The 26,364-nt window shown below is 37.4% G+C and overlaps 1 protein-coding gene across 2 annotated transcripts; it reads left to right on the top strand.

Moving 5' to 3' along the window:
* The first annotated feature begins 14,425 nt into the window (after window positions 1-14,425).
* Window positions 14,426-19,166, top strand: LOC149232154 (14-3-3-like protein). Of its 2 annotated transcripts, none has more exons than XM_089379374.1 (5): window positions 14,426-14,622; window positions 17,302-17,801; window positions 17,974-18,096; window positions 18,207-18,323; window positions 18,679-19,166. In XM_089379374.1, the coding sequence occupies exons 2-5, from the start codon at window positions 17,316-17,318 to the stop codon at window positions 18,739-18,741; spliced, it is 789 nt and encodes a 262-aa protein (XP_089235500.1). In that variant the 5' UTR covers window positions 14,426-14,622; window positions 17,302-17,315; the 3' UTR covers window positions 18,742-19,166. The 2 variants fall into 2 exon arrangements, with proteins under 2 accessions (XP_089235500.1, XP_089235499.1); XM_089379373.1 differs by having other exon boundaries at window positions 14,429-14,622; window positions 17,311-17,801.
* Window positions 19,167-26,364: the final 7,198 nt, after the last annotated feature.

The following is a 26,364-nucleotide window of genomic DNA, read 5'->3' as shown; positions in this document are numbered from 1 at the left end:
CCATAATTGTGTCCCTCTGATGTTCTTTGGCTAACAAAAGCCCCAGGTAGAGACCATATATTTCTACTATATTTCTAGAAATAACATGTAAGCCTATGTGATTAATTTCACTATTTTCAATTATAAATTGCATTCATAAATAAATTAAGAATTTAACATGAGTGTAAATATATTCTAAGTATGGACTATTAAGTGTAAAAAGGAATCAAATCTCCATAATTGAACCCTTTTTTAAGAGAGTGAAAAATTGAAGAAAGATTTACATTTCCAGGGATTTCATCCCTTAATATTTTATAATATTTACTTAGGTTTACAATAGTTTAATGGTGTAATATTTTGTTATTATCTTTTACACACACGACTCTAGCTTAAATTCATCTTAAACTTTGAATTTATCACCCATCAAGAGGGATCAAATCCTTAGAATAATATGTCGTGTGTTAACTCCATGTTGAGCACAAAATGAATTATACACCATGTCAACTCCGTATTGAGTATGAAAGGAATTACACCTCTCCAACATTGGTTAAATTTTTTTAACTATAATATTTTTTTTTTACTTTCAATTACTTTGTGTGTATTATTCATATAGTTGTAGTCTATCTTTTATAGGTTTTTGGAGCTTTTTTGGGGCTTTTTTGGGGCTTTTTTTTGTGGAATTTGCCCAAAATCCCATAGGGATTTGTTGGAAGCACAAGTTTGAGTTGTGAGCTCTTCACATTCTAAGTGCCCCTAAATCCATATATACAACAACAACAAAAAACATTTTAAACAACAAAACATTGATCAACAATTGTTTCACCCAATTCCGACCAAGAGCTCCAAAACATATAATAGTTAGACAACATTGTTCAAATATATTTAAGTTGATATTGAAATATTTTATTTAAAAAACATACTGAATTTTTTTAAAACATTTTTTTAAATGTAAATTGTCACTTTCATGTTGTTGAGCACGGAAAGAATTACATGAATTACATATCTTGCTCATATTGAGTTGTAAAATGTGTCTTTCCAATTAAAAAAAAAATTCAAAATTCAAAATATACAAAATAAAATATTTGATTTAAGATGGATAGTCAAAAAGTTTGTCCATGAGTGACATTGAAATGTTTTTTTGTTATTAATTCTTTTTAGATGCTACATGTAAAGCCCATATTAAACAGTGAATCAATTGCACATCTTCATTATGCTAAAAAGCAAAAAGTTATTATGAATGAAAAAAAAAATTGTCTCATTTTTATATTATTATTATTTATATTTACATACAATTAAATATTATATATCAATTCTACATTAAATATTAAAGGAATTACACATCTACCTAATATTAAATTTTAAAAAATGTTTTTCCACATAAGTATCACTGTTGGTTACATGAATATTAAATATAAAAAATTACACGTCTTTTATACTTTATGTTAAAAAACACATTCCCACACAATAAACAATTTTAATTTAATAAAATCCCTCTCATTATTAACCGGCCTAGATCCATTTTAATTCCGGATCTACCAAGCGCCTAGAGGGATCAAATCTCTTTTCACATTACAAGAGATTTGCATCTCAAGAAATTTGATCCCTCTCAGCGCTTGGTAAATCAGAGTTAAGATGGATCTAGGCCAGTTTAATTATTATATATATATATATTTCATTTTTATTTTTTGACCCCGTCAAAATGTTAATTATTACATGTCTACCATACTGGATCAAATGTTTACATAGGAGTTAAGTTTACTTATGAACCTCAAATATAAATAATTTTTTTAATAAAAAGTGGATTGGGTGAGAGGAAATCTTGGATAATATTATAATATTATATTTTACCCTATATTTATTACTACTCCCACCCAGTAAAAAGTGGCCAGCGGTTGGGGGAATTACTAATTAAAATATATTATTACATTTTACCTAATATTTCTCCTCACTCGTCTTAATTTTATAGTTGAGTTTGTTTACTTTTAAACTTCAAATGTAAAGAAAAATTACAATAAAAAGTGGACTAGTTGAGGGGAAATATTGGGTATAATATGAATGAATGAATGAAATTTTAACATCCACGATACTAGAAATAATCTATGGGACCACCAACTTCCCTGCTTTTTGCCTTTTGCAATTCAATCCTTTTATTACTCAAATTAATGATGAGTTGACCCAACCTTCTAACAGTCCCCTCACTAAAAAGACAATGCCAAGGAACTGACGTTAACATACTTCTATAACTGTCTCTGGTGTCTGTGAAAGCATCACATTCCAAAATGAAATCTTTTTTCGATTCCACTGCCCCAGAAGTGCAAAAAGTACACACTCATTCTTCCCAAGCTTCTTTAGGTATTTTCTACCAACTTGTTTCGCACTGTAGTTGATGTGAGTTAGTTCTTAATTGAGCAATAAGAATCTTTGATCTCCAAGGAATACTAGCTCGAGTGTAGTCTTTTTGTTGGAGATCACAAGTGGGGTTGAATTCTTGAACATATTACTTCTTCTTTCTACCCAACTCTTTTCCCCATATGCGCTTACGAAACTTCTCCATAATAAAACTCTTTAACTCCTTGCCGTTTGTGGGACATGCATTGAGGTAAATATTCCATTTTTGCATCCATTTGTTGTTTTGTCGCATCCATGATTTCTTTCTTTCACTCATTCCTTGATTGAAGATAACTTTAGGCCATCTACCTTCTCCCATTTGCTCAATTCTTTGTAGGTACCTTAAGAGACACACCATAGTAATTGCTTCGATGGGAGTTGCTCCTATTTCACTCAACATTATCTCATAAGGAACCAAACATTTTATTTTAAACTTGCTCATGATCAAGCATTTTTGGATTTTCTCAATTTGCTTCCATTTTGAGACAGGGATGTTGCTAGCCCACAGTTCACACCCATATAATATCACCAGACAAACTAGGAGCCCAAAAAGCACTTTAATCATTTTCCAATACCAAACTCTACCTCTCTCCATCTGTTTTGCAGAGCATATAATGCTTTCCACCCTCCTAAAATTCTCTTATTTCTGCAGTCCTCCCAATTAATTTTGTTGTTGAAATCAATCTCGAGGTACTTGTATTCATTTTCTTCTTCAAGAATGTTGCCTTCAAAGAAGAACGTATGTTGGCTCTGCTTCTTTTTATTTGAGAGAATCATTATTTTGGTCTTGCTGGTATTGACTTACATCCCCACTGCTTTACAAAAATGCTCAAGGGCATATATCTGCATCTGTAATCCATGGGCCGATTTAACAATCAATACAAGGTCATCAACATATAAAAGAAGCTTTATCACCAACTTCCCCAACCAAACACCATCCCCACCTTGCAGATTTAACCACTCTTCCAATTTATCAATATATAAACCAAAAAGAGTAGGGGATAAAGGGTAGCCTTGCTTGACTCCAATGTCACTTCTAAATCTTTCTGAAATGCCTGCTGAAGTTCTAATTTTGACTTTCACCTCTTCACAAAGCCTATGGACAACTAGGAACCGTGTCAAATGTTTTTTTGAAGTCAACGAAGTAGAAAAATACTTCTTCTTTCCTCCCCCAAACCTTTTCAATAATGTGTCTCAACGTGATACCATGATCTACTGTAGAATGTTTTGGCCTAAAACTTGCTTGCCTTTTTGCCCTCTTTTCTTTTACTTCTGCCCACTTACTGATTCTATTTTATCCCATGTCACTGAAGAGCTTTGCAAACAAAGGATTGATCATAATGGTTTTATAGTTAGAAGGATTATTAATGTCTCCACTTTTAGAAAGGGGTATTGCTGGACTAGTTGATCCAGATTTCAACAGGAACGCAACAAATTACAGAGATAACCATAAACACAGAGATGCAACAGAAATAATACTTCATTTCATTAATGTAAAATACTGAAATATGCTTACAAACAACAACGGAAATAAACCAGCTAGGGCGATGGTAGCTTATCTCTGAGAAGAGATGTGATGACTACATGCCTCTGTGTTGTGTTACAATGAGGCTCGAAGGCCTATTTATTGTTGAGAAACAATGGAAAACCCTAAACATCCAAAAACCTAACCCTAGAAGATGAAACACCAAACTGTGGGCCCCGTTTGGGTAAATTGGTACATCAAATTCCCGGGGTCGTAACTTTGGCATATGAGCTCCGTTTAACACGCACAATATCTCGTTAGAAAGATATATCTAAGAACTACAACTTTGGGAAGAGCAACATCACTCCCAGTTTTCCCAAAAAACGTCGTTTAGGGCCTCAAAATGGCTCCAGAAGTTCAGGACCCGAAAAACTGATAAAAATGGTAAACTGTGCTACAATTAAGGAAACTGAAAAGCTGAAAGAAATAATGGTGGGGGTCCAAGTGGACTTGGCAGGTGGCCACTAATATCCACTTGGATCATTCCTCCCCCCTTAGGAAGTAGTGGTCCCCATTGCGTTGAGTTCCTCCATGAGATGAGGAAACTTCTGCTGAACTTGGTCCCTGGTGAGCCACTTGCCCTGGTGAAGGAGTTGGCCTGCTTTGACAACTCGATACAATTGGATATTCTGTTGGCGAGTGTGCTTGATCTGTGTGTCCATGATTCGATCAGTTGCAACTTGTTCCATGCAATCTGGATTTAACTCTGTGGGTGTGAGCTGTTCTGCAATGTCAGATGTGTCTAGTAATGGTGGAAAGTATGGCTGAAGGCGGTCCACATTGAACACTGGGTGCAGGCCAAGGAATGGGGGAATGCTGAGCTCAAATGCATTATCTCCCACAGCCTTGGTAATGGTGTAAGGACCATATCGGAGTGGTCTGAGTTTCCGATAGGCTCCGGTAAGGCGTTCCTTTTGTAAATGCAACCAGACTTTGTCGCCCACCTAAAACTTGTGTGGCACCCGATGTTGATCATGTCGCTGCTTATACTTGGCATTTGATTTCTCCATAATGTCATGGACCTGCTTGCGAATATGTTGGATGTGCTTAATGAAGTTGGTTGCCTTATCTATTTCAGACTGGATACGAGCCGAATCTACGTGAGTATCTGCAAATGGCATGGCCACATCAATGGGACATAGCGGCTGGAATCCCAAGCCCACCTCAAAAGGGTTGTGGCCAGTCGAGCTGTGAAGAGCCCGGTTGTAGCCGTGCTGAACATAGGGGAGGCTCTCGTCCCATGTGCGTGGATGCTTTGAGTTGTACATGCACATAATGTGTACGATCATCCTGTTGACAACCTCTGCCTAGCCATCAGTTTGAGGATGGAAGGCTGTGGACTTAGTGAGTTTGGTGTCCAACATCGACCAGAGACTGGACCAAAATGTACTGAGGAACCTGCTGTCCCGATCTGAGATGATAGATTGTGGGATCCCAAAGTGTACCCACACTCGTTCAAAGAAGAGTTTAGCAGTGGCTTCTGCTGTGATATTCTTCTTGCAGGCCACCATAATGGCCATCTTTGAGAACCTGTCGATGACCACAAAAACATAGTCGTTTCCATGTTTAGTGGAAGGAAGACCTAACATGTAATCCATGGAGATGGATTCCCAAGGTCGACTAGGGGTAGGCAACGGGGTATAGAGGCCTTGCTTCTTGATGGTCGGTTTGGCAATGGCACAAGCAGTGCATGATCTGATGTACTTCCTGACATCCTGTCGAAGATTTGGCCAATAGAAATACTTCTGTAGTACTGCCACCGTTTTCTCGACCCCAAAATGCCCAACAGCTCGACTATAGTGTGCTTCCCAAATCATCTTGGCACACTTGCTTAAAGGAACACAAAGGTGGCCCAGGTGGCATAACGAGGCATCCTGGAGGTGAAAATTTGGAACATGCTGACCCTCCAAGAGTGTATGGTATGTGTGGCCAAATTCTGGGTTGCTTTTGTAGAGAAGTGGCCAATCAGAAGTCTCGTGCCCACAAGAGTTGAGCACAGTGGTTAACGCCATGATCGGTGGTTGACTGAGGCAATCTGCAACATTATTAGTGTTTCCCTTCTTATACTTGATATTCAAATGGAACTGTTGCAGGTATGTGGACCACTTCTGATGGCAATCATTCTACAATTTCCCTTGGGTCTGTATGAACTGCAGGGGTCAGTGGTCTGTGTGGATGACCGTTTCCTTCCCCAAAATGTAATGCTTCCATTGTCGGCAGGCCTGCACAATGGAATACATCTCTTTGTCATAAGTGGGATACTTTCGGATTGTGTCTGAAAGTGTCTCACTGTGATATGCCACCAGATGCTCGTGTTGAGTAAGAACTGCCCCAAAATGTAATGCTTCCATTGTCGGCAGGCCTGCATAATGGAATACATCTCTTTGTCATAAGTGGGATACTTCTGGACTGTGTCTAAAAGTGTCTCACTGTGATATGCCACTGGATGCCCGTGTTGAGTAAGGACTACCCCAATATCATAGTCAGAGGCATCTGTCTCGACCTCAAATGGTTGTTGTAAGTCTGGTAATGCGAGCACTGGTGCCATGCAGAGGCAATCTTTCAACTTTGTGAATGCCTTCTGTTGAGATTCATACCAAAAGAATTTTTCTTTCGCTCCTCCCTTGGTGACTTGACTCAAGGGCCAAGTGATATGAGAAAATCCCAACACGAACATACGGTAGAAGTTGGCAAGACGTAGAAAGTTGCGGAGCTTTGTCAGAGTGGTTGGAGATGGCCAATCCCAAATGACTTAGATCTTGGCTGGATCCACACGCACCCCCTGTTCATCAATAATGTATCCCAAATACTGAACCTGGGTCATGCCAAAAGTGCATTTCTCCAAATTGGCACATAACTTGTGTTGCCACAGTGTTTGGAGAACCTGTCAGATGTGGTGGAGGTGCTCTTCCCAACTCTGGCTGAAGATCAGGATGTCATCCAAGTATACCACTACAAATGAGTTGGTGAACGGCCGCAAGATATCATCCATTAGCCTCATGAAGGTTACAGGAGCATTCGTCAATTCGAAAGGCATAACCAACCATTCGAAAAGGCCCTCCTTGGCTTTGAAGGCAGTCTTCCACACATCGAAGGGTTCGATTGGTACCTGGTGATATCTTGACTTCAAATTGATCTTGCTGAAATATTTTTCCCCCTTTAGTTGGTCGAGGGGGTCATCAATTCGTGGGATCGGGTACTTATTACAGATAGTGATCTTGTTCAGCGCCCGATAGTCAATACAGAGTCTCCAAGTCCCATCCTTCTTTTGTACCAACACGATTGGGCTCCCACAGGGTGATGAACTCGGATGAATGTGACCTTTCTACAGCAACTCCTGAATCTGCCTCTTGATTTCATCGTTCTCCAGAATGGAGCGCCGATAGATTGGTCCATTGGGCAGTAGCGCACCTGGTGTCAGATCGATGGAGTGCTTGACCTAACAGTGCAGAGGAACCCCTGTGGGGGAGGTGAAGATGTCCTCGTACTCCTCCACGACCTTGTCCATCTGTAGTTGTCGTGCGGAGGGGCCCTGTCTAGAGGTTGTGGCCATTGTCTTCTTCTTTCCTTGAGGGCGTATCATCAGGAAAACAAATTTCCCGGTTTTGGAAATGAGCTTACTGCATTGTTTTGCAGTAACTAAAGAGATGGCGGTAGGCAGTGCTACCTCCTGTATCTTGTACAACTTATTTCCCAAAGTAACAATAACAACACAGGGCCTTGATTCATACACAATATGTCGCTTCCACAAGTATGGTTGTCCTAATAATACATCACAAACTTCAAGGGGAGCAATGTCACACAATACCTCATTCGTGAAGGGCTTGATGTTGTATGGAAGGCGGCACTGCTGGCTCACGCAAAGATCTTGTCCTTGGTGAAGCCACATGATGGCGTACGGTTGTGGATGTGCTGTGGTCGGTAAGCCCAACTACTTCACGACTGCTACCGAAATAAGGTTCTTTTGGCTCCCACGGTCGATAATGAACTGTAGTGGGGAGCCCTTTACCCACATCTGGGAGTGGAAGAGACGTTCCTCCTCCTCTGGATCTTTGAGTTCCTCCTTCTGTATCTTCGTGGTGGCAACAGTGGCATTGGGCTCCACATCGATAATCTGCTTCCCTTTCTCATTCCCCAGGTCAGGTTCTGACTTAGAGTCAGAACATGCATCTGATTTTGAAACCTTTAGCTCGGCCACCAGTGAGTACTTGGCCCGACACTCACTTGTGTTGTGAGTGGAGCTCTTATGGAATTCACACCACTTTCCTGTGTCCTTTTTTGGCTTCACGGTGTTGTTCTTTGCTTGCAGCTTTGGCAGGTTGTCTTGGGCTACCCCGCCTTGGCTTTGTCCTTTGTTTTGCGGTTTGGGGGCACCTTTCCCTTGCTTTGGATTCACAGATCCATAGTCTCGCTTCCTCTGTTTAAACTTTTGCTCAACCTTGACGGCATATCGATATGTCGTGCCGAGCGAGGGGATGTTCAGGAATTCTATTTCTTCCTGGATGTAATTGTGTAGGCAGCCACGGTATTTGAGTACCAAATGTTGCTCCGAATCCTTGATACCCAACTTTGTGCGAAGGGTATGGAAAATATTGGTAAACTCTGGCACGTCTTGGTCCCTCCCCTGTCGCAGTGTGGTCCACTTTATGTATTGATCTTCATAACTTCCGACAGGGTAGTACTGCTCCTTGATGGCATCCCGGAATGAATCCCAAGTGGGTGCGGCTGAAAATAGTGAGCCTGTACTTTCATCCTTCAGCTCGCAGAGGGTTTCCCACCAGTCCTTGACGTGGGGGGCTGCTTTGAGAAGAGTGAAAATAATCTTTTCCCGACTGGAAAAATCATGAACAGAAAAATAACCCTCTAGCAGATTTAACCATTTATCGACGGCATCTGCGTCTATCTGACCCTCGAATATGGGGATTTCAAAATTAACTTGTACCTTAAACGGTGTGGCGTTTCCAGAGTAGCTGTTGGAAGCTGATGCGTCACCCCTAGGTAGCCGCTGAAGGATCTGGGCAAAGTTGTCCATCATCGCGTTCCTTTGTCGCTCGAGGGCTTCTTCGAGCAAGATTTTGATAAGATCTCCTGCCCCCTCATCTTTCTTTTCATCTACCATGGGAGCCGTTGGGATTTGCGAGGCTGGTCTTGCAAAGGTTCGACCAGTTCAAGCCCTAACTTCTTATATCCCGACCTCGTTGGGGACATGCAAAGAAAAACAGAGAAAAATAGATCGCTCTGATACCATTGATCCAGATTTAAACAGGAACGCAACAAATTACAGAGATAACCATAAACACAGAGATGCAACGGAAATAATACTTCATTTCATTAATGTAAAATATTGAAATATGCTTACAAACAACAATGGAAATAAACCTTTTAGGGCGATGGTAGCTTATCTTTGAGAAGAGATGTGGCAGCTACATGCCTCTGAACTGTGTTACAATGAGGCTCGAAGGCCTATTTATTGTTGAGAAACAATAGAAAACCCTAAACATCCAAAAACCTAACCCTAGAAGATGAAACGCCAAACTGTGGGCCCCGTTTGGGTAAATTGGTACATCAACTTCTCGGGTCATAACTTTGGCATATGATCTCCGTTTGACATGCACAATATCTCGTTAGAAAGATCTATCCGAGAACTTCAACTTTGGGAAGAGGACCCATGTTGCTCCTAATTTTCCCAAAAAAACATCGTTTAGGGCCTCAAAACGGGTCCAGAAGTTTAGGACCCGAAAAACTGCTAAAAATAGTAAACTGTGCTACAATTAAGGAAACTGAAAAGCTGAAAGAAACAATGGTGGGAGTCCAAGTGGACTTGGCAGGTGGCCACCAATATCCACCTGGATCACTAGTTGTCCAATCTCTTGGGAATCCTTGCCAAATGACGTTGTTGAATATTTCCATGATGTGTGGTGTAAGAGTGTTCATTCCCCACTTTAGATATTCTACTTGAAGTTCAACCAAGTCCTTTGCCTTTCTTGCTTTGAATTTCTTAATTCCTGTCTCCACTTCCTGTAATGTGAAAATCTTTGTAGTTGTGTTGATCTTGGGAGGATACTCGTCCTATGATTCTTTCTCATAGAGTTTTCTTGCATATTCAAACCATTGATTGGTTGTAATATTATTTTCAATTTGCTTCTTCCTTGGTTGAAGTTCCTGCCAAAAAAGTTTTGGGTTATTCTTGCCTAGATATATTAACTCTTCTCGCCTTGTTTGCATGAACTCATCTTTTTTCCTTTTTAAAATATGCTTATATAACTTTACATTCATCTTCTCCTTGCCTGCCTTTTTCAAGGTTTTCCTTGCCATTTTGCATTCCTCATCAAACCAAGCATTTACAGGAAAACAATTTGATTCAGATTTCCTATTTTTTGCTCTTTTGCACTTCTCAAGTGCACTCTGAATTATATTTGTTAACTCATGACTATTGAGGCTTTGGGAACCACTCTTCCCCTTCTAAATGATCTCTCCAACATTGTTTTGAAGATAGTGCAATTTTCTTGTGTTAGAAGAATTTTTCCCCTTGATATCGATTGTCGAGAACATTGGGTTTTCCTCCTATGTTGTCTTTCTTCTAACCAAGATAGCTTTATATAAATTGGGTTATGGTCTGATTTTAAGTCCCACATATGCTCTCCAATCTTAACTTCATATATCCTTTCTATTAAGCTTTGTGAACAAATAACGTAGTCAACAACACTTGCCCCATTGTATGTGTTGCAAGTGAGCTTCCCAGACCTTTCCCATCTATCTAGACCATTGCAGATAATCAAGTTGAAAGCACCACACAACATGAGCAATTCCTCTCCAAAATGATTGCTGAATTTGTCATCTTCTGAACATCTCAACCATTGGGGATTCCCCTCTTCATTGAGCTAGATAGGATTGTGATCCTCTTTGCAACAAAAAATACTAACTTGTTGATTTGTTGCTCTAACATTGAAATCCTCCACTAAAATAACTTCTCACTGTTGAGAATATACGACAATATCTTGCTTTAAAGTTTCACATGGGTCTTTGTTATCTAGCCCCTTATTTTTGTAAGTTTTTGAGATTTGAGGTGCGAAATTGCATGCTGCAATTCTTATGTGGTTCTCATTCTCTGTTATTTTGAACCACAAATATTGTTTATTTGTGTCTTCTTTCACTAACTGAATGTGATGACCTTCTTTTTCTTTCACTAAACCCAGTATTCCTCCACACCCTTTGCCATTTTTTATTGCCTCGTTCCAAACTGCTAATTTCAAATAACCATCAAATGTAGGAGTTTTACAACCATCATGTTCATGAGTTTTTATGAGACAAATGATGTCTCTACCTTTTGCAATAGGCCCTATCCCAAATCCCCTCCTCCAAGGGTAACCTCTACAGTTCCAACTAACTAGACTTAGGTAGGCCCGGGTAGGATTTGATTGCTACGCGGCTTGGCACACAAGACTAAAATTTGAGTCTTCACCCCTTTTCATCCATGTTGATCCATTGCTTTCCTCCCTATTATAGAATTAACTATTTTTTCTTTATTACCAGCTTGCTACCCTGCTTTGTCATGAGGCCCAAACATTGCAATAACTGCTTTACCATTGTACAACCATGCTCTTTTCCCTTCGTTTCTTGCTGCTCTAATTTTCTCCACTTCTTCTCTTCTCTCCTCTTGTTGTTTGCTAGTTAGATCTTCATCTAAGAAGAAGTGCGAGCCTTTCAAGAGTTTCTTTTTGCTTAAGAGATAGTGTTTGTCTTGCACACTTGCCATGATGACTTTTATGTGTCGAGGCCTCTCTTCACATATCTTTCCCACCCTCCTTGCTTTGCAAATTTGCCCTTTCCAATGTAATTTCTCTTTCAAAAAGTCTCTTGTCAAATTGAGAGTGCTTTCATTCTTTCCATAGTCTCTTATTCCTCTGATAATAAAGTTTTGTTTCCCTATCATTTATGTCTTTGTGTTCTCTTTCTTGTGCTCTACGAGCACTTACATCTTTTTTTTACTCCATCCTTATCTAACCATTAGTGTCCTCAACGTTGGTTTTGATTTCTTTTGGAACGTTTGTCCTCTTGTTCTCCTTTTTTTTTTTCGCCGGAAATGACTACTTGCTGAGATATTTGTGTATCCACCTGAGTTTCTTTAGAAATTATCACTTCCTTGTTTGCTGCCATTGATTCTTTCATGGTTTGCCATGTTGTCTTCATGTTTTCCCATTCTTGTTTTCCTGTCTCTAAAGCCTCTTGTAGCATTGTTACTTGCTCTTTTAGAATCCTATTACCTTCCATTAAACATCGATTTGCAAGTGTAATCTTTGAAATTTTGTGGTCCCTTTCCTATTCTTTGACTTCCAAAATTTCCAGCCTTGGCCTCGCCTTCATGAGTTCCTGGACATAGAGATCTGATGACCAAGTAAGAGATGTAGATGTGGGACTGTAAATGATTGACTCCTCTTTTTTTTGCTGCTCTTATTTGTTTTATTTTTTTGGGATTGTTTTATTCTTTTTTTGTTCTCATTTAAAGCGAGCAAGTCTGTGCTTTAAAATGCTCCGATATTGTTTTGCATTTACCCAAATCCACTTCCCTGTTTTGTTTGCTGAAACAATTTTGACTTTCCCTAAGTGATTTGTTTCCACAGAATCTGAATTTCCTTACCATTGTTTTCCACTAATATAATATTATATTTTACCCAATATTTTTCAAAAACTAGTAAAAAGTGGATGAAGCTAGGCATAAATATTAGATAAAATGTAATAATTATATTTTACCTAATATTTCTCCCACCTCCTCCCCTCACCCCAACTCACTTTCATAGTTAAGCTTATTCATTTCTAAACTTACCATCCTAGATCTATGAGAGCTCTATTTCTATAGCACATTATTACACATAAATTAAGAGAATATATTACATATATTATATTAAAGTGATTATCAAAGAAACCATTATAATGAAGAAGCAACTATTGTTCTGTACTTTGTGCAATCATGTTTAACCTTACACTTCTTAAAAACACATTCCTCAATTACCCAATAGCATCCATCCATTCAACCATAGAAAAAAACATACAAAAAGACATAAGGTCACCAAACATATCCATACAAACGCTAAGTGTGAACATATTTATAAAAACGTAGATCCATACAAATGCCAAGTGCAAACATATTCATAAAAAAGTTTTACCTTTATATGGTAAATGGATTCAATGCCATAATTTTCTACAACTAATTATGCATCTAAATATAACATCAAACTAAGATGAATCTAGGCTAAGCTTAATTCTCCCCTTAAATAGGTTATATTCCTTATGAATACCCTGGGTCAATAATATGGGTTCTTAATACCATAGGTCATTTTTATTTTTATTTTTATTAATTTTTATAGAGTTATTTTTATTTTAATCTCACCAAGTTAAAATGTTTACGTTATATTACATTACATTAAATTACACATCTCTACCATATTCTATTTTTATGTTTACATTAACTTTACACATATCTAGCATCTTTCCCTCGAGAACACCTCTCAACGTAATAAAAAATGAATAATTTTATTTAAAAAATAAAAATATTATATTATATTTTATAATAATATTATATTCAAAATCTAAAATCCACAGATATTAAATTAGCTATTTTACTTTAATTATTTCATCATTTCTCACAAACAACAAACAAAATCGCACTTCCCGTACTTACTTAATTATAAAGTGCCTCTACAAACAATTATAAAATATATAATATATTGAAATAATATATTTAAAATTTAACATCAAATTTAACTTTATAATCACACATAGCCTCAACGGTGAAACCTAATTAATCAGTATGGAATTTAGTCACTTACACAAAAAAAACCGTCAATTATACCAATCGCAATACTTTCTAACAATACAGCTGGCATTCAGCGCTCAAATCCGATTTGATTTCACATATGACAAGTCAATTGGCAACCTAATTTATCAAATATTCATTCACATGCGATAAGGTTTCAATCACCGCTATCCCCACCATGGTCATTGTCATAATAAATTAAAGGACTGGGTTAGGTTGAAACGTTGGTAAATCTGATTCTCAATTAAATAAAACATTTTTTTTATTATTTATTTAATTTCACGATAATTGATTTAATTTAAACACATCAATAAGATTCGTAACTATGTGAAATAGAATTTTAAATAATTATTTAATTTAATTTAATATCATTATCTTAGTAAATTCGCCACTCTCTTCCAAGCTAACTGTAATAAATTTTAAATTTAAATAATTAAAAAAAAATTGTTCAGCTGAAGCTGCGGCACTACTCAAGCCAAATTCAAATTTCAAAAAATACAAATAAAGCCGGAAAGTGTCATTACCGAACACGTGGTAAACAAAAAATTGGGATAACACGTACCCGGTGTGTCGATGGTATCACGGATTACCAGCCTGGCGAACATGCGACGACACGTGGCATACCGAGCCAACGCGTCCTGACGCCGCACGGTCAGTTCTCAACTGACCCCGGTCTGGTAACCGCGGTTGGAACCAGGCTTTAAAGTGGTGTCGTTTCCAGACATTTCTTTTCAGCCTCCCTCGTTCTTTAGCCCTTTTGTTGATTGTATGTGTTGCACAGCCTTTCAGGAGGAGGAGAAGCTAGCGGGAAAAGGTGCGCCGTTGCTGCCGAGGTTTGGCCTTTTGGAAACACGGATCTCTGCGTCCCTTGACGCCATTGAGGATTTTGATCTTTCGGTTTAGGTTTTCTTTTCAGGTTAGAGTCGAACCTGCAACTGGAATTGAAATAATTTTAGAACTTCTTTGTTGAATTTACCTGGATTTTGGCCTAGATTTTTCTGATCTTTTTTTCGTGGGAAATTTGCTGTTCTTCATAAGAAAAATCTTTCGTTCTGTGAGGATTTTAGCTAGTTAGGGTTCAGGATGCTGTAAATGTTTGTATCTCTAAAATGTTCTGACGCAAGATCTGTTCTTTTTAGCGTTTTATGATATTTTCTGTTGTTCCCTTTGATTGATTGTCCGAAGTAGGTTTTGCCGCGGCTATCAGCGTTGTTTTTCGCACCGATTTTGCAGTTTTATAATAAAATTATGGTTTTAATTTCATATCCTGTTGTAATTTATGTTATAAGTGGGTAGTTGCTCTCAGATTTATCAGTTTGTTGCAGACCTGTCTCTTAGTTGTTCGTCTTTCAAAAGATTTGCCTGAGCAGCTACGTGTGTTGATCTTCAAATTTTTCACATTTTCGACAAATATTGTCGCATAATCCATGGTTGAAGAGCGGGCTTATATTTGTTTCTTTAGGGCTAATGTTTTATATTTTAAATATTTGTGACTCGACTGTTGTATTACTGTTTTCAACATTGAAGCATTCTGGTTTATTGTTTTTTAATTTGTTTTATTTTTTAATTCTAAAGGGATAGTTGTCACCTAATTCCTCTGTTTGTTGCAGACCCCGATCTAAGTTGGCGTCCTTTAAAAAAACTTAGCGAAGCAAATATTTGTGTTGATCTTTATTTAGATTTTTATTTGTAAATATTTGTAGATCGACTGCTTATATTACTGATGTCAATATTGAAGCTGTGTAAGTGTTTTTTTCTTACTTTTTCTTATATTAATTTTGCCTGGTTGTGAACGTTGCCTCTTTATAGTGCTTGGCTACTTCTTTTTTTGTTGTTGGGTTGATTATGCATTTCTAGTGTTGAAGGCAACAGTCAACAATTCTCTGCTCCTCTCTCTCTCTCACGAAGAGAGCAAGCATGTCACATCACAAAGTGGGAATTGAATCCGGAACGGGGAGGATAACAACTCTTCGCCTCTTGAGCTATAGTGACACCCATTTGACAATGCTTGGCTACTTTGACTTTATCAGCATCCATTTTATATGGCTATAAGTGGATTTTTATGTTCACTTCTCTTTCTAATATCAATCCTTTTGATGATTCTCCTTTGTAGTGTTTTTCCCATTCCCTAAGTTGCTTAGGAATTTAAGAACTTATTCCTGTGATATTTTACCGATTCTAGATTTTCATTTTTTCTAACATTTAACAGTTATATCACACTGCAGTAGATAATTTTAATACTGCTGTCTTTTGTTCGCATATTAAACTCGGTTTCAGCAAAAGTTTTCAAATATGAACTATCTGAAGCATTTATATTTTTTGCATTGGGTCTCTTTTGATACATTATATCAGTTCAAAATGCAAGCATACATGGTTGGAGTTATTGTGTGAGTGTTTTTTCTATGAAAATGTGCTTGAGGACTTTGATTTATGTAAATGACTGGTGTTTCTGTATGAAATTTGAAGTAATTAATTGGTAGAAAGATATTTAACTGTGTTTGCCAAAAGCGACTAGTATGGCAATATGTTTACAAGCGGTTACATTTATTTTTAATGTTACATCTGAGAAATATGTTTTTTATTTAGATTACAACATAGATCAAGACCAGGTTTGCCACGTGATAAAGGTGAGGGATTACTGAGACCTCCATATTTTGTGCTCTATGGGCATGCCTTTGGATATGGTTAAGTCTGCACCATTTGTTAACCTAGGTTAAGCTTTTCAGGCACCTTTTATCTTCCGTTAGTAGAGCCATATGGAATTGTAAAGATAACGGACCAAGATCAATGGGGGGAAATGAAATCTTGTAGACCCTAGTAACTGCATCACGGATCAGAATTTCAAATTTATCTTAACTGCATCACGGATCAGAATTTCAAATTTATCTTAACTGCATCACGGATCAAAATTTCAAATTTATCTTAACTGCATCACGGATCAGAATTTCAAATTTATCTTTGTTTTTAACTGAATTTTTCTTAAGATTGCCTTTTGTTGTATATTCTTTTAGATTAGAATTTTATATTTCTTGGTGCTTTTGTCAGAAGTCTTTCTGTTTCGTTGAAGATTCTCCTTTGTGCATTCCATTGTGGTTTGTTCTTGAGCAATTTATTATTCTCTACTGTTATTATCATAGTTACCATGTGGTGACCGAATAGGTTTGGCAAAGCCCCAGGGCCCAAACCTTTATTCTCCACAAATTTGACCTTACGTCTACATTTTCACTTTGTGTTCTAGAAAATTTAAGTTTCATGCTGAAAAGCCTTATAAAATATATCAAACAGCAGTGACGAGACAATTTTCACTACACACGTTAGCTCTTACTGCAACATTTGATAGCTTGGTCAGGGATATCTGTGAAAACAATCATGATATAACCTTGGCACCAGCTTAACCTCGGAATTGGTTGCTAGTTCTATTGTTTCAGGTGCTGATAATTTGATAATCATTAAAATTTTATGGTCTTGAATTATACTCCTGAGATAAATTGACTATTATATGGTGTCTTGTCAGTAATTTTGTCTCCCAAATCTTACCCTTTCAACCTATTGATTTTTTCAAGCATAGGAGCGATGTTAACAGTCCATATTTTAGAGTTTGCAGGGAAAATGTCGCCTGCGGAGTCTTCTCGTGAAGAAAGTGTGTATATGGCCAAGCTCGCTGAACAGGCAGAGCGCTATGAGGAAATGGTAGAGTACATGGAGAAAGTTGCTAAGACAGTAGATGTGGAGGAACTTACTGTCGAGGAAAGGAATCTGCTGTCAGTGGCTTATAAGAATGTAATTGGAGCTCGCAGGGCTTCATGGAGGATAATTTCCTCCATTGAACAAAAGGAAGAGAGCAGGGGAAATGAAGAACACGTTACTATGATAAGAGAATACAGAGGCAAGGTTGAGTCTGAGCTCAGTAATATTTGTGATGGCATTCTACGTCTTTTGGATACACATCTTATCCCATCATCCACATCTGGTGAGTCCAAGGTATTTTATCTTAAGATGAAGGGTGATTACCATCGATATCTTGCAGAATTTAAAACTGGTGCTGAGAGGAAGGAAGCTGCTGAAAGTACATTGCTTGCATACAAGGCAGCCCAGGTCTTTTGCTTCTCCCAGTCCATTTAGACTAGCATTTATACTGAAAAGAATGTAATATGGTGGATATGACGATTTTTATTCCTTGGGTGTAATCTATCAATTGCAACTTCTGAAGAATTATCGAATTAGGTGTATAATGTTTTGCTCGGTTTCTTTTTATGTATCTGTACAGGACATCGCGGTTGCAGATTTGGCTCCAACTCACCCTATCAGACTGGGATTGGCCCTTAACTTTTCTGTATTCTATTATGAGATTTTGAATTCACCAGATCGTGCCTGTACACTTGCCAAGCAGGTGCTCTATAAAGTTCTTCCGTCTATTTTCGTCATTGAATTGGTGTCTGACCACATCTGTCAGAATGGAGATTGTCTTAACCAGTAAAATCATAATTGCTTATGATGCAGGCCTTTGATGAGGCAATTGCAGAGCTTGATACGTTAGGTGAAGAATCTTACAAGGATAGCACTTTGATCATGCAGCTCCTTCGTGATAACCTCACGTTATGGACTTCAGACATGCAGGTCTGTATTTAATTATTTCATTGTCTCTTCTGTTTTTCATTCGGAGGGAATGAAATATAACTTCTTAAGCAGCCCCCCTTTGTATATTTTTGCTATAATAAGACCTGCCAAATGTTCTGTGTGTTTAATCAAACGATTGGGACAAAACTTTGAACATAAAAAATGGTTAGGTATTAAAGCAGGATATAAATGGTGGCAAAATAGCATTATCTGTAAAGGAAGTTGTCTGCCTTTTAGACTGATTGTATGATCGCCTTTTCCTCATTCCTTCATGTATGAACAAATTTTGGAAACCAAATTAATTTTATTTATAACAGTTTAGCATAAACTTTTCTGAGTGTGTTCTTTCTGTTAGGAGGAGACTGGAGGAGATGAAATCAAAGAAGCGCCGAAGAAAGAAGAAGGTGATGGACACTGACATCTTTTTTCTGAATGAAATCGATTAGGATGGTGAAGGGGATGAACGTCAATGTTTATCCGTAAATGACTGTCAAGTAGGTTAGATTCATGAGATATGGTCAAATATGTTGTATTAGAGGTTTTAGAGTGTTTTTGTGGTTTTCTGCACGATTGTGTGCTAATGGGGATCTTTCAGCAACTTCTCCTATAAAATCTGCTGCCCTGCAAGATTTTATTGTTGCAGGGTACTGCTTTGTACTCCAATCATACCATGGAGGGCACACTTAAAGTTGTTATTTAAGTGTTATTGATGTCATTTGGAAGGATCCCTGCTTGTCAGTGGATGGATATGGTACCCTGCAGACCTGGGATTGTAATAACATAGTGGATAAATTACTGCAAAGTCTAATATTATACTGTGATGTGCACCATTTTTTCTGCTCACCATTATCGTCTTTTCAAAGTGGAGATCACAGATTGTTAGTAGTAGTTCATATTTTTATGCTTATTCTTGCATTTACATGATCAGGTTTTTAATCGGAGGCAATGTGTATTTGTTATTAAGCTATTGTACTGCAGTTTTATTGGCAAGTCTCATTTCATTGACTGAATTTACTGTTCAAACTATAGAGTTGTCATTTTTTTGAAATTTAGTAAGGTGGGCAAAGATTTCCCTTTTTCTGCGAAAAAGTTTCCTCCTGCGAAGTGCGTCTTTCTCAACCTATGTGAGAAAGGAAGTTAATTAATGCATATTCTTAGGAAAAGTGGATCAATTTCCTTTGTAAAAAAACTATTTGCTTTGTAGAAAAAGCTATTTTGAAATTCTGTAATGCGTAAAATGTAAGATTAGCCCATTAAAATTTCAACATATGTATGTTTTGGATTTCTTCTGTTGTTTTTGTTTTTGGTGATTATGACAGATGTGTAAGTTGAGAGGGTTATTGTTAAATTTCCTTTACCTACAGATAGGGATGCATGGAAAATTCCTGAGAACTGAAAGCTCTTCAAAATTGCTTATTGATCATTACATTTAGGGATTGAACCGTATTTCTTTGTTCAAAACTATTATACAAGCCCAGATACTAGTATTCCTCAGACATTCTTACTTGGCTTAGCAGGAGGTTAAGAAGTACTGAGCCTTAGTAGTTAGGAGCCCTCAAGCCTGAGCCATTAACTGCTAAGACACCACAGAAAAAGCTGTATTTTTTGTTAGAGCTACTCGTCATAAGGAACATCAGAGAGGATAAAACCCATTGAAGGAATGCATAATGCAAGGGGTAGCCGAATTCATCGTGCCTGTAATGCAAGAGGTAGGCCTAAGAATGGGAATCTTTAGTCATGCTAAGCGTAAGAGGAGGAACTGGCTGGCTTGGCTCGGCTACTGCTACTCGCTGGCTACTGCTCCTACTCAGCGCTAGTTAACTGCTCCTAGTAATGGTTAAGGATAGACTTCATGCCTTACCTTTGCCTTACCCGCTCATACAGTAAGATCAGGAGCCATGGAAAGTGATTTCGTTAGGAAGGACTTGCCTTAAGAGATTGATTGACCGTGGAGATCGGATCGATAAACCAGCCTTAAATCAAGTTTTGAATCCATGGATAAATATTTTACGACTTTCGATGTTTCCGATTTTCTTGAATTCTACTTTCCCAATGGTGTAATCCAGATTTCACACGGAAGTGAATCATTGGACGTTGCAAGATGATAAAGTGAGTCGACAGGGGATTTAGAATATTTTTGAAATTGAGGAATTATTATCAAATTCACATTTGAGATTGAGTAATCATGGAGGAGCTTTCAGAAGTTGGATGCAAAGCATGATAAACAAACTTGGAACTGGGGGATTTGCCTAGTAGAAGAAATGTCTGTAACAGAGTTATCCACTTATCTCTCGTTGTATATTCATATAATGACTGTTATTGTAAAATTGAAAGGCAAATAATTGGGAGTTTACAACGTCAAAATTGCCCTTGTGTAACTGAGGATAACATTAAATCCTTGTATCTGAAATTAAAACAATGTGCATCGATAATGTGTATCATGCTCTTCCAAGTTAAAGTAACTGTTTCTGCTTCTTCTATCGAAGGAAAGAAGACTGGGATGAGGAGAATATATAACTTCGAAAGAAGACGGGGACCAGGAGAAGATAAATATTTTTTTTTTCAGTACGAAAAAAGCTTGATTCTATTATATAATAGATATAAAAACAAACATATTACATCTGGATTTAGCTGGATAAAGAGGTATAACCAAATTTGAACAAAAAGGAGGAGGAGAATAAGCAAGTACGAAAAAAAGCTTAATTCTATTATATAATAGACATAAAAACAAAACATATTACATAGCCCATAATCCAATTTATTAGCTCAGAATTAAGACCAATTTTTGCAAGAAGACATTTAATAAAACCCCAGTCAAGGTAGTGATATGCCTTTCTAAGATCAATCTTCAGAATGACTGCTTCACCTTTTTTAGTATGCATAGTGAACAAACTTTCTTGTGTGTTTGCTACAGCGTCCAGAATATTGTGATATGCCTTTCTAAGATCAATTTTCAGAATGACTGCTTCACCTTTTTTTAGTATGCATAGTGAACAAACTTTCTTGTGTGTTTGCTACAGCGTCCAGAATATTTCTTTCTTGAAGAAAACCATGTTGATCCTGTGTCAAAAATCTGGGAAGAGTATCTCTAATTTTTCCAGCAATGATTTTTGAAATAATTTTAAGAGAGATATTGCAGAGTGAAATGGCTTTGAAATCCTCGAAGGAGGATACTTCCGATTTTTTTTTTCGGAATGAGGGCTATGTAAGTAGATGATATAAAGTGATGGATGTTGCCTAATATTGTTGAGGTCAAACAAATGGATAAAAAATTCAATCGTCCATCTATCCGGGCTCGGACTCTTGTATTTTTTGAATGATTTCATAACTTCCAAGAGTTCCTCTTCAGAAACTCGCTTGAAGAGACTCATTTCGAACTTCATCAAACATTTGAGGGTATAGGTCAATACCCTAGATAATATCTTCGATTCTAACATCCCATCCCCAGATTTTTTGTATTGCTTTTCAAAATATTTCACAGCCTCATTTGAGATGTCTTCCTGAGTGTGTAGATAATTTCCCTCTTCATCGTTTATCCCCCATATAGGATTTATTTCACATCTGGTGTTTGCAAATCTGTGAAAAAATTGTGTGTTTCTATCTCTCTTTTTTAGCGAAATGGCACGACTTTTCAGTGTCCATGAGGCTTCTTCCAAATCCAGAGTCTTTTGTTTTTTCAATTTTAGTTCTTTTATGCGACAGTGCATTTGAAAAGGAAAAGAATTTTTTGAAAAGACACCAGTGATCCTATCCAATTCCATTTGAATGTCCTGTAGAGCTTTCCTGTTGCGCTGTCTTTTTTTGAATTGCTACTTTCACATATTTCTTGATGGATGAAAGTTTGTCTATAAAAGACAAAGTGGGAGAAGAATGATCTAGTGAAGGGAAATCATTCCAAGATTTTTTAATGAGATCATTAAAATCAGGATCCTCCAACCAGATTCTGTTATCTTTGAAACGAAATCCTTTCCAAAACCCTTGATTCCTCCATTTAAGTGTTATCAGTCTGTGGTATGAAATGAAGCATTTTTCAACCTTTGATACTGGCATGCCCAAACGGTCAATTATGCTATCATGGATTATAAATCGGTCTAACCTTTTTGTAATGTATGTAGCTTCATTTCTACCATTGTCCCAAATAGGTAGCATCTAGGGAGGGAAAATATCAACAAAATTTCGGTGAAGCATCGCATTTTTTATAAGGCCATCAAGTGAGTCGATTTTCCTACCACAGCCCCATACTTCACCTGAATTTAATGTAACATTCAAGAGTCCTGCAATCATCAAAGAGTCGATGTCTAATAATTCTAAAGCTAATGGTCTGTCCCAGAGGGGGAACTTGTCCTTGTATGGGGCATAAATATTCAATATATGAAAAGGATCAGCGTAACCTCGAAAATTTGCAGAAAGTAGGATGCCAGCGAAACATTTAAAAGCCCTAGCCTTAATCCAGTCATGATCCCAAAGGACCATCAACCCCCCTGATTGACCATTTGCCTCAGTAGCTACAATATGCCATAAAGGAAACATTTGTCTAAAGTAGTGAATGGCTTTAGGAGCACCATGCATAGTCTCCTAAATGAGGATAATTTTTGGATGAACCGAGAGAAACAAATTTTTTAGGGCCAGGAATTTTTGGTCTGCTCCAAGACCTCTAATGTTCATTCAAAGAATATAATTCATGATGGTCTATTCTCGGGCTGACTTGCTTTAAGAGGCCCATTTGCAGACAGGTCAATGATGGGAATATCTATAAGAGAGAGGTCACATATCTCAATGCCAGAAGAGGCCTGCTTGCCCTGTAAATGCCTGCTTCCTTATGCTTTCTCCTGACGGTTATGTTCTTTGCTGAATTTGGACTAATGTGGGGCGAGACTGGCTTCTCAGGTTTGTGAATTGTGAGAGGTTGAAGTTCTAAAGATTTTTTACTCTGGAGAAAATCAAGGTCGCTACCCATAGAGTTTATAGGAGATGAGTCAGTTGAGTTTTGGGGGGTAATAGATATGCATGGCTCTTTTCCTTTTTTAGATGGAAGGATTTTTTTTTTTGGGAGATGGGGAAGATGATGGTATCTCTGTTTTTTTTACTTGAAGTGTACAATGGGACCTGCTTAATACATCAGTAGCTTTTCATTCCTTCAAAAACGAGTACATCAATAGCTTTTCATTCTTTCAAAATAGTGGAACGTAGTTAGTCTCACCTTGACCAAGTTTGTTCACTATCGTTGTAAGCGTATGACAAAGAAATAGAAAAATATTAAGAGACATAGTCCACAACTTAAGAGGCCAGAAGCAGAAGTAAACAAACAAAACAAGCAAAACACTTGTAACCATGCTAGTCATCAGAGGTGATGGAGGTTGGGTTGTCCGGAGTTGTTTTTGGAGGAGGAGGAGGACCAAAGGAGCATTGAAGGAGGATGATGGAGGTTGGGTTGTTCAGCGCTGTTTTTGGAAGAGGATCACTCGCCGTTATGTTTATTGGTTTTAGTTGATGTGTGCCATGTGCATACCTGGTATCTCTGTTTTTTTATTCTGAAGTGTACAATGGGACCTACTTATGACCCAATTGTTCAATAAACGCAAAACTCAATGGGTCGGGTTGTCTTTTTCTTTGAGGTGTACAGTGGAACGACCATTTTCTCTAATGTGTAGAACGACCATTTTCTCTAACGTGTAGAATGAGACCCAACCCTCAATCGACTATAGCTCGGGCATCATTGAGGATAGTGTAGCGTACATGGTTAGGCTTAACCTAAGTTTTAGTAGCTTTTCATTTTTTCAAAAAAGAGTACATCAGTTGTAGAACATAGTTAGTCTCACGTTGACCAAGTTTGTTCACTACTGTTGTCATGACAAAGAAAGAAAAATATCAAGAGACATAGTCTTCAACTTAAGAGGCTAGAAGCAGAAGTAAACAAACAAAATAAGTAAAACCCCTGTAACCATGCTAGTCATGAGAGGTGATCAGGGTTGGGTTGTTTGGAGCTATTTTTGGAGGAGGAGGAGGAGGAAGAGGACGGAAGGGGCATTGAAGGAGGATGATGGAGGTTGGGTTGTCCGGAGCTATTTTTGGAGGATGGAAGGAGCATTGAAGGAGGACGATGGAGGTTGGGTTGTTCGGAGTTTTTTTTGGAGGACGAAAGGAGCATTGAAGGAGGATGATGGAGGTTGGGTTGTCCAGAGCTGTTTTTGGAGGACGGAAAGAGCATTGAAGGAGGACGGAATGAGCATTGAACGTGCTCTTCGAAAAGGGCCATCCAGGTATTTGACTTCTCTACTTTCTTGGGTAACGGTTATGGCCCCACCAGACCACCACCTCGACTACCAAGGATAGTAATTTTGTAATTTAATAATGATATTAACCATTATCTTTGAAATGGGCTATTAAAGTATTTGACTTCTCTACTTTCTCGGGTAACGGTTATGGCCTTGCCAAACCACCACATTGACTACAAGAACAATAATTTTGTAATTTAATAATGATATTAACAATTTTTTTTGTTTTGTTATTATTATCTAATAACGTTTAAGATTATTTACCATATCTATAAAATTTATATGTAACGAAAATGATAATACATTAAATAATAATTAAAAATAATAATATGAATGAAAATGACAAAACATTAAATAATAATTAAAAATAATAAATGATTATTTATCAATAAGATTAATTAATTTTTTGCAAGGTATGGAGAGAATCTTTTATATTTTTATACTTAGGCAAGTCTAAATAAAAAAAATATATTATTAATAAGGCTACTTTAATATCTTTGGATAAGTTCCATAGAACTTATCCAAAGAAAAAATTAAGGGTGTTCTTTAAGTTTTAAAAGAAATTAAGGTGTTTAAAAGTGATAGCAAAACCACCTTGAGTAAAAAGTTTTCTCTATATTGCCTTCCCAAAAAGATAAGTGGATGGAAGGTAAGAAATTATCTCTATATTGCCTTACCAAAAAGATGTCTTACCAAAAAGATAACCTGATTGAGCTAAGAAATTATCTCTATGTGTCTTGCCAAAATGATACCCTGATGCCTAACCTTTGGGGCTTAACGAAGTATAGGAAGGTAAGAAATTACCTCTATATGCCTTGACAAAAAGATACCTTGATGGGGCAACCTTGTTTTTCTTTGGGGCTTAACTAAGTATAGGAAGGTAAGTAATTATTTCCATATTGCCATGCCAAAATGATAACCTTATTGATATGTGGATATGTTCCTTTTGTTTTTTAGCTTCTCGTGTTTTTTTATCTAAAAGACAACAATAAATTTGATTCATGTTAAACGTTGTGTTTGAGGTGCATCCTTACAAAAAGGTTTACAAAATTCAATGAGGTTACATTAAACATTTCTTTTCAACTGCATGAATTCAAAGAACTATCATAAATAGGTTGTATTACAATAGTATCTAGTAGCATATACTTGCCAAAAAAATGCCTAAAAGATTGCAAGATTTTGTAAACATTTTATTTCTCATGCATTGGAGTATCAATACACCTCAGTGACATTCTTCCCTATCCTAAACAATGACTAGTGCATGAAGGTAAGGATTATCCATCATTTAATCTCTAGTGGAAAGGGAGCTAAGTTGCCTTTGACTTAAAATCAATTGAACAACAATTTGTTGGCATGGACTAACAATCTTGTCCTTGGATTGCTGAATTAAAGTCTTATGATCAATCATCATATCAATTGTTACAATGAGGCTTAGAGACCATCTAATTGTACCTTAATTACAATTGAAGAATATCATCTTGCATATGTTGTAGTTATGCCTCCAACTGTCCTAGAGTTGCTCCTCCATTACCTTGCAAATTGGCCATGATTTCCCCAAATTCACTACGTTCCCTTTGTCATTGGAACTCTTCAAAGGACATGCTAAAGTAATCATGACTCTATGTTGTGTGTTCTATGTGCATTTCAAAAAATAGACCCCTAACCCACATGCACGACCTAGGCATAGTGCGCGGGAGATAAACGAGTAATGCAAATCTCGACTTCCCTTTTATAGATGGATGTTGCAAATGAAAACTACTCAACAT

The sequence above is a fragment of the Pinus tabuliformis genome, chromosome J, assembly GCF_031772625.1.
Source record: "Pinus tabuliformis cultivar Carrire ecotype Pingquan chromosome J, CPIR1, whole genome shotgun sequence".
NCBI lineage: Eukaryota > Viridiplantae > Streptophyta > Pinopsida > Pinales > Pinaceae > Pinus > Pinus tabuliformis.
The sequence above is the reverse complement of the archived record's forward strand: the minus strand, read 5'-3'. Positions and strand labels throughout refer to the sequence as shown.